This window comes from Nicotiana tabacum, chromosome 24, assembly GCF_000715075.1.
Source record: "Nicotiana tabacum cultivar K326 chromosome 24, ASM71507v2, whole genome shotgun sequence".
Taxonomy (NCBI): domain Eukaryota; kingdom Viridiplantae; phylum Streptophyta; class Magnoliopsida; order Solanales; family Solanaceae; genus Nicotiana; species Nicotiana tabacum.
The window spans coordinates 46,049,130-46,058,712 of NC_134103.1; the positions used below are offsets into that span (position 1 = coordinate 46,049,130).

General features: G+C 36.2%; 1 protein-coding gene across 2 annotated transcripts; it reads right to left on the bottom strand.

Annotated features, from left to right (window-relative positions):
* Positions 1-5,347: 5,347 nt before the first annotated feature.
* LOC107788785 (uncharacterized) lies at positions 5,348-9,219 on the bottom strand. Of its 2 annotated transcripts, XM_075248278.1 has the most exons (5): positions 8,892-9,219; positions 7,436-7,525; positions 7,263-7,346; positions 7,070-7,186; positions 5,348-5,653 (listed from the first exon to the last, which is right to left on the bottom strand). In XM_075248278.1, the coding sequence occupies exons 3-5, from the start codon at positions 7,284-7,286 to the stop codon at positions 5,513-5,515; spliced, it is 282 nt and encodes a 93-aa protein (XP_075104379.1). In that variant the 5' UTR covers positions 7,287-7,346; positions 7,436-7,525; positions 8,892-9,219; the 3' UTR covers positions 5,348-5,512. The 2 variants fall into 2 exon arrangements, with proteins under 2 accessions (XP_075104379.1, XP_016465983.1); XM_016610497.2 differs by lacking the exons at positions 7,436-7,525; positions 8,892-9,219 and having other exon boundaries at positions 7,263-7,406.
* Positions 9,220-9,583: the final 364 nt, after the last annotated feature.

Below are 9,583 nucleotides of genomic sequence, written 5' to 3' on the forward strand. Positions count from 1 at the left end.
CCCATATAGCACACGAAATGTATTGCTCAAAAAGCTCTGTTACAAGGTAAATCCTTTGTCGGTTTTTTCGCAACTTAAATCCGCCTTTTCCCAAACTTTTTATTTTCTATCCAAATATTATATATAGTCATATTATGACTTTAAAAATATTTAAATCATGATTAACAAGTCTCATATTCATTATACGTTACCTTGGGACGCACAGGGTGTAACAATCTCCCCCCCTAGAAACATTCATCCTCGAATGTTAAACTCCCAGAGATCTATAGAAATTTTGGCAGAGTCTCCTCTATAACGGTACTACTACCAAAATGTCAGACATAAGTACTTTAACTGAAGCTACGTCCTTAATTTTCAATCTCCGAACTTGTCTCTCTAGTATAGCAATGGGAGCTTCCTCATATGATAGCTGCTCTGTGACCTGAACATTGTCAACTGGAATGACTCTAGAAGGATCTCTAATACACTTACGGAGCATAGACACATGAAAAACTGGATGTACTCACTCCAAGTTGGAAGGCAAGTCTAACTCATATGCTACCTAGCCTACTCTGCGTATGATCTTATAAGGTCCAATGTACCGAGGGCTAAGCTTTCCTTTCTTACCGAATCTCATAACGCCTTTCATCGGTGATACCTTTAGGAATACCCAATCATCTACCTGAAACTCCAAGTCTCGTCATCGATTATCTACATAGGACTTCCGACGACCCTGAGCTGCTAATATCCTTTCCCTTATAAGCTTAATCTTCTCAACTATCGATTGTATCAACTCTGGTCCTACTAACTTAGTTTCCCCAATCTCAAACCATCCGATAGGAGACCTACACTTCCATCCATACAGAGCTTCGTATGGAGCCATCTGAATGCTGGAATGATAACTATTATTATATGCGAACTCAATAAGTGGAAGATGATCATCCTAGCTACCCCTGAAGTCTATCACATAAGCCTGTAGCATATCTTCCAGTGTCTGAATAGTACGCTCAGCCTGACCATCTATCTAGGGATGAAATGTTGTACTATGACTTACCTGAGTCCCCAATCCTTTTTGGAAGGACCTCCAGAAATTAGCTGTAAACTGAGTACCTTTATGTGAGATAATAGATATAGGGACACCATGAAGTAGTACTATCTCCTTAATATAAAGCCTTGCTGCATACGTAGTCCTGACAGGAAGAAAATGGGCTGATTTTGTAAGTCTATCAACAATAACCCATATAGAATCGAACTTACGCTGGGTACGAAGTAAGCCTATGATGAAATCCATATTAATCACTTCTCATTTCCAAGTCGGAATCTCTATAGCCTGCAATAATCCATCGGGTTTCTGATGCTTAATCTTAACCTACTGACAATTAGGGCGCTGAGCAACAAACTCTGATATATCCTTCTTCATTTCGTCCCACCAGTATATTTCCCCGATATCATGATACATCTTTGTCACTCCTGGATGAATAGAATAACGAGAATAGTGAGCTTCTCCCATAACCTACTGGCGCAACCATGCCACATTAGGAACACATAATCGAACTCGATATCTGAGCATTGCATCTCCTGTAATCTCAAATGGTGTATTCTCCTTTTGAGGGGATGTATCTCTGTAATGATCTAGCACAGGATCCCTATACTGGCGTTCCTCACTTCAGTTACTAAAGAGGATGTTGTCGTGTCCTGAATAGTAACTCTGGTATCACCTAAGTCCAGCAATCGAACTCCAAGACTAGCTAGCTGATGAATATCATGGGCTATCCCACTCTTCTATGGATGTAAATATGACAGGCTACCCATAGATCTACGGCTGAGGGCGTTGGCTACTACATTCGCCTTCCCCGGATGGTATAAAATATCAATGTCATAGTCTTTCAGTAGATCCAACCATCTCCTTTGGCGTAAATTCAATTCATTTTGCTTGATGATATATTGAAGGCTATTATGATCCGTATAGATATCAACATGAATGCCATACAAATAGTGCCTCCACATATTTAGTGCAAGAATCACCGCGGCTAACTCTAAATCGTGGGACGAGTAATTCTTCTCGTGCCTTCTCAGTTGCCTTTAAACATAAGCAATTACTTTCCCTGGTCATTCTTCCACTTGTTGCATGAATACATGGCTAATCTCATTGCCCATGAATATTGGAATTTCCTATAACTCATAAGATCTCAAATATCACCTTTTGAATTTTTTCTTCTTCCCGTTCATTAGCCATGATAGGTTCCACTTTCTTATGAAGTACATACAATGTTATAGTGAGACTGTTGTTACATGACCATTTCCTCTTTAGGTCACTGTGCTTAGGTTTAAGCCTTCTTCCTTATTTCCTCGGATAATCTTTCGTGGTAGTACCCAGTTCCGAGACGTGGGTCTGGGGAGACTTTTTGGGGGGGATTTTCTATTTTCTCGATTTAGCTTTGATTTCATTAACTAGATTAGTTTATTATAGTTATTTTTATGATATGTAATTGATTTTTGCTAGATTTGGGCCATTTTGAGTCGAATATTTGTGGAAAAAGTATTGTTACAGATTGATTTGAGTTTGGTTCGAGGTAAGTGGCTTGGCTAACCTACTGGCGCAACCATGCCACATTAGGAACACATAATCGACCTCGATATCTGAGGACTCCATCTCCTGTAATCTCAAATGGTGTATTCTCCTTTTAAGGGGATGTATCTCTGTAATGATCTAGCATAGGATCCCCATACTGGCGTTCCTCACTTCAGTTACTAAAGAGGATGTTGTCGTGTCCTGAATAGTAACTCTGGTATCACCTAAGTCCAGTAATCGAACTCCAAGACTAGCTAGCTGATGAATCTCATGGGCTATCCCACTCTTCTCTGGCTGTAAATATGACAGGCTACCCATAGACCTACGGTTGAGGGCGTCGGCTACTACATTCGCCTTCCCCGGATGGTATAAAATATCAACGTCATAGTCTTTCAGTATATCCAACCATCTCCTTTGGCTTAAATTCAATTCCTTTTGCTTGAAGATATATTGAAGGATTTTATGATCCGTATAGATATCAACATGAATGCCATACAAATAGTGCCTCCACATATTTAGTGCAAGAATCACCGTGGCTAACTCTAAATCGTGGGTCGGGTAATTCTTCTCATGCCTTCTCAGTTGCCTTTAAATATAAGCAATTACTTTTCCTGATCATTCTGCCACTTGTTGCATGAATACATGGCTTATCTCATTGCCCATGAATACTGGAATTTCCTGTAACTCATAAGATCTCAAATATCACCTTTTGAATTTTTTCTTCTTCCCGTTCATTAGCCACGATAGGTTCCACTTTCTTATGAAGTACATAGAATATTGTAGTGAGACTGTTGTTACATGACCATTTCCTCTTTAGGTCACTGTGCTTAGGTTGAAGCCTTCTTCCTTATTTCCTCGGATAATCTTTCGTGGTAGTACTTAGGGAAGACCCTCTGACTCTTGTAAATTTGCGAGCTTATTATATCGTATACCCGGAAGAACTTTTTTTATGTTCTTACTCGCCTATAATTATCCTTAGTTACTTACCTCTGTGCCCTTGTGCTCGTAGGTTACTTCTGAACTGAAATTTTTGATTATCTCCCTAGTGGCACTCTCTTTTATTTTCGTAACACTTATACGTACCTTTAATTACCCCAACTCCTATTTGAATATTTCTCAAGGGTTACGACATCATATCTGCGAGACAGAATTTACTAACTGGCACACTTAGTCCCTTAAGCTTAACTCTGCTCACAGTTCTTTCTTTAGGGAAGCGTCTTCCTGAATGGCCTTTAAAGGTTATTCTTTTGTTGTCCATTCAATTATCGTAGGAACGCGATCTCTGAAATTCTCACGATGTCGACTATTATTAAATCCTTCAGTCCCGAATTCAAGATCAGTTTATCTTATTCACTAGCCCATACTAATTTTTATTACTCCGTGGGTCTAACTTTTCCTTTTGGTAATCACATATGAGTCACCAACTCATTTCTCGAAATGGGGACATCACTTTATGGCTTATACTTTTTTATTTTCTCAAGGCCTGTAACCTCTTGTCTTTTCCTTCACTTGACTATAGAATCTGTAGTCCTATCATATTTTGATTTACCGTTATCATCTATTTATCACATCTTACTCAGAATGCTTCATTTACTTTCTTCTTATTCTCCTGCTAATATTTCTGTCTATCACCTTATTATGAAAACTTCAACAAAATATTCTTTCACTTTTATCCCCCTTGATTCACCTCACTGGCTCTTAGGGTCACCTAACACTCTCTTTTTACTAGGGACGGAAGCCATACAAAGGTAAATATTTATCCCTTCTAAGATTCCAATGCCAATCTTCTGAAATTTCTGAACATTTTATTATTCATATCTGATTGTACTATTCTAGAGTGCACCATCTGGGTGTCTCACAATGAGAACTATTACCACGTTTGCAATATCCTTCGTAAATGTGAGCTAATGATAATAATCTATCCATAATTTTGGGTTACTCTAACCCCAGCTGGATGCTGATATCCCATCCTTCTCTTAAATTATATATGATAGCTCCCACAGGGCATAATTGAAATGGGTGTTTTCAAGTGAATATATCTTTGTTATTGTTGAAAGTAACTCAAAATGCTTATATTTCTCTGCCTGAATTGTAAATACAGATAATCTTCACTATCTGGGTTCCTTGTATCCTTCTTCACCTAGATTTTTTTACTTGTTGAAACTTGTATCTACCTTCTGATTCTCTCGTTGATTTTTACCATAGGGGTGGATAGATATTCGTGTCTTAGGGCTCCTTATCAAGAAGCTTACATGTCGTAGTACACATATAATCTACTGAAGACCTTACATTTACTCATCATAAGCATGACGCAAAATTGAGTTCCTCTGACTCAACTCTTCCACAACCACATTCAATCTCTTACCAACTATCTTTTTGGATGTAGATGTCATTGTATAATGAATAATATAGAATTTAGGAGTCTAAATTTCTTACAACTGAGCTCTACCACACGATCTAGAGTAAGAAGAAAGAGTGACAATCCTAAATGCCATGTAGCCTCTTGCTTTTAAGTGTGGTGTATAACACACCCATAAAGAAGATTCTACTATACACGCTCGGTAGACTCCCTAAAAAAGAACTGCTCTGATACCACTTTTGTCACGACCCAAATCACAGGGCCGCGACGGGCACCCGATACCTTATACAACTGAGTACCAACGTAACATATCTTTCTTATCATACTGTCATGGGTAAGTGGGCCAGAAGGGCCGTCATGAGATAATCGGAATAAAACATAAGGGAATATTAGACATTGGATGACCCAATATGATATAAAAACTTATACATGTGACATACGGGCCTATAAGGTCGACATGATCGTTTGTACACTCAAAACATAAGCCAACAAGGCCATACAATCATCTATATATATGGCATCTATATACAAGAATCTAAGAGTACATAAACATCATAAAGGTCGGGACAGGGACCCGCCATACCAATCAATACATCTCCAAATCATACTATCCCCTTATGCACGCCACCAACTGCCTTAATCCACATGTCCACGGTCTCCTCTTGAGGTGGTTGGATTGGCCTACCTTGATCATTAATTGGCTGATTTTGAATGAACTCCTCCAAGCTTCGTTTGAAAGTATCCTGTAAAAAAATTACAATTGTTATTAAAGTAAACTTTATTAAAGAAACTTTAAGGGGAAAAAGAGAGAATGCTTTGATGAGAAGAAATATTTATGTTTTTGACTAATAATTCTTATATTAGGAAAAAAGGAGATCAGAAGGAAAAAACACAAGATAAGGAAGATACATGTCATTCTCAACCTACCAAGAAACAGAAAGTAGAAAAGGCGTCCAGAAAAAGTACAAAGAGTCTTGATACACTGGACCTAACAATTTCAGTAATATACTTATATTTGATTTTTCATACATAATTTGGCCAATAAACTTATTGTTTCTATGCCATTCTGGTACTATATACTTAATATTCTTATACCAGTAAATACTCGTAATTAAGGGCATACAATATTATAATTGACAGCTAACTGTATTTTTGTATTACCTTATATCAGCGTAATATTATTATTTATTTTGTTTACAAGTTTTGAAGATATAAATTAAAACATGTTGAAGTTAAGTCCAAGTCTTTGCAATCTTGGAAGGCGACGACACAAACCAGATGGAGAGCACATTAGAGCCATTGAGCTAATTGAATCCAAAGCTCAACCATTTCAACCTCTGAAGAGTGGTTATTCCTATAGGAATATTTCCTTCCAGATTGTTGTACCTCAGATTCAAGAATCCAAGATTCTTCATGTTTGAGATAGAAAAAGGAATGAACCCACTGAAACTATTGTTTTCAATGGCGAACATTTGAAGGTCTTGTAAATCACCTAGAAATTTAGGAATTTCTCCAGTGAAGTTGTTGAAACTAAGATCAATGGCTCTCAACTTTTCCAAACGAGTGAACTCTTGTGGAAGTTCACCCTAGAAATTGTTGTAGCTTAGATCAAGAGAAATAAGAAAAGAAAGGTTGCCAAGTTGTGGTGGGATGGTACCAGTAAATCCCATACAAGAATCCCATACAAGAATGGAACAGAACAGGTAACCGATCTCATCTTCTCACTGTTCAATGGTGCTAACTAATAAAAAACCAACAATGCTAAAATCTAGTTGAACTGCAACACATGATGTATATTAATCTAACAACTCAACAGAAAAATAGAACTTTCAGGTCAAATGTGTATTAAACTGAAATTCATGCTACAAAAGATAAAACTGAAAACTTGTTACATGCATGCTAATTGATCAATCTGATCTATCCTTCCACTGAATTGTCATACACATTGAACTCTAATGTAGCAACAGTAAGCTAATTAGGCATATAGAATGAAATACCGCTCATATCAGAAGTTATTGATGACTTAGATAGCGAGGTAACTAAGAGCTTTTTCCTTCTTAATGTCCATAAACATGGGTTGTCTAAAATAAACAAATAAAGCTTTCTCCTTTTTATTTTAAACAAATAAGCTAGTTTAAAATAAAGCTCATTAATCTTACATGGGTTGTCTCAGCGCGTGAATCGACCCAAGTCATTTTTGTTTCATCCTTCAACTTCTTCATGTGGGTTTCCTCAAATACCTCATCATGAGTAACTAGTCTTCCTTTAGCCTTTTCCTAAAAAATAAATAATATCTTAAAAAATGATAACTAAAGTAGTTATAAATCAAGAAAAATATAATAAAGACATTACCAATCTTCTTCTATGAGCCGTCATACTAATTGAACTGCCCGTGTGTACTGAGCCACCCTTGTCAGACAAACGGGCTGCCCTTCCCTGGGCGCTCACAAACAGATTGCAATGTCTCTCTATAATTAACATAATATGTAAATAGATTATAATATAATATCACATAGGAAACTTACTTCAGTTTCTTAATGGTCAAAGTATATATATGGGGTGTAAGCTTAACTGCCTCCTTTATCAATATCTCCTTGTAGCAAAGAAATGATAACCTAGCAAAACAAGTTTTACAAGGAAAATTAAATCCAACTTGGATTCTCATCCAAAGGTCTGTACAATACAAAGGCAGCCTTAAACAAATATTATAGTATCCAAGGTCTCATATATAGATGCACTAGTGGGGCGTTGCCTGGGCTAAGCCCGGGCCCAAAAGTTCTTTAAAATATTTGTTACAAGAAGCAACAATAAGCAAAATAAAGAAGCAATAACATTCCACAATAACCAAATTTGAGATAAGCCGAACTGTTAAGCTTCAGCTTTTACTCTATAAGAATCTATTGTTAGGATTCTACATCTCATTTGTGACATTGTATGGAAACTTCCATATTATGCATGTATGGAACAGACTGCAATAATTATGGCTGATAACTATATACTCAATTGGGTGAGACATCTACATAAGTGCATAACATCATATATGATTTCTGCAATATCCCTGTTTCAAAATTTGCATCCTTGGCAAGGATTGTATTGAAAATATTCTGCCTTTCATCAATACTATTAGTTACGTTAACTGCTGCCGAAATGTATAAAACTGTAGAAGTTAAGGCTAAAATAGCTGACAAAATCAGAGATAGATTTAGCATATATTCACTGACAAATAGACGGAACACCAAAAGGTAAAAAGAAGTATTCCACACAAAAAAAAATGGAACAAATTGTAAACAAATATGAATATGTGTCAGCTCCATGTGCTTCATATCAACACTGATGACTTCTCACCTATATTCCTCTCTTTTTATTCTACCACCTTGTATATATTAAATATGTAAAAACAGTTAAAATTTTGTTAAGCTAAATTTTTATACATGTCATGTGAAGGTAAAAGCAAGTTAACATAAAAGTTTTTTTAAAAAAAAAACAAAAAGAAGAAGAAAAACAGATACCACACTAACAGTGACGCATACACACACACACTATAAAAATCTAATTTTTTCAATCAAGATTCAATAAAAAATGGCTTCTCAAGTACCTAAATCTTCAAAACCTTCAAAACCCCCCAAACCATATATCTGCCATTTCAGATGCATATGACACTTCTGAAATCCAATGTCATTTTGTAAAATAAAAATTTCTAATGGACAGATATAGTCCAACCATAAGAAAATGCAAACCAAACTCAAACTTTAAAAATAAGCAAAATCTAGAAGTTCAATAAAAATTAATTTCTTTCAATAAATTCATCGAACACCTAGTATACAGATAGGTTACCTAAAGAGTTAACAAACTCAATTCTTGACCAACAAATTCTTGCATGCAGACGAATTAGAGTGAAGCAGACTCAAGCTTCAGGTGACAGTGGCAAAATCGCAAATCGGGGAAAGGGGAAAGGAGAAAGAGAAAGAGAGATTGACTTACCGATGTTGTCCCTGAAGTCTCCGAGTTATAATTCCAACACCAATCTCACCGAAATTGCTGCTGGAGTTATCGAAGAATTCAACGCTGAAGATGAAACAAATTTCAAATTTTTCTTCAATGATAATAATGAGACATTCAATTGTGCACAGATTTTGAATGAGAAAGCTGAACTGGATAAGGATGAGAACGGTGATGATGATTTTGAGTTTGCTTTTGTTAAAACAAAATCTGAAGTTTCACCTATTTCTGCTGATGAAATCTTCTATAAAGGTCACGTTTAATTTTCAACACAGATGTGGGAAATGGGAGAATGGGAGAAGTGGCTGACCTAATTAGAAGGTGGGAAATTCTTCTTCCAAGAAAATAAAAAATATACTAATATTTACTTTCCCAAAGAATATGTGGGAATATTAAAAATATTCCATATACTTTATTTAGTTTGCCACTGTTTTCCTGGGAAATTCTTTTTAATTTTATGTAATTAATTTCCAATTATTTTTCCACTGACATAGGTGGGAAACAAATCTAGCAGTTTTAGGTGCTAAACAGTTCCCATTGAGAGTTAGTGAGAACTATTAAAATTTTGGTAAAATTTTTATGTCCCCACTTTTCCACTGATTTTGTCAAATTTTTGGTGGGAATTACCATTGATATATTTTCGCGGAAAATATCTATGGGAAATTGGCATTATT

What these genes read in the sequence shown, in the direction of transcription:
- LOC107788785 (XM_016610497.2), bottom strand. Translation starts at nt 7,391, where the DNA reads ATGTTAATTATAGAGAGACATTGCAATCTGTTTGTGAGCGCCCAGGGA. An exon ending in CGGCTCATAGAAGAAGATTG is followed by an intron (nt 7,187 to 7,262) that starts GTAATGTCTTTA and finishes TTTATTTTTTAG; the next exon opens with GAAAAGGCTAAAGGAAGACT. An exon ending in CACGCGCTGAGACAACCCAT is followed by an intron (nt 5,654 to 7,069) that starts GTAAGATTAATG and finishes ATTTTTTTACAG; the next exon opens with GATACTTTCAAACGAAGCTT.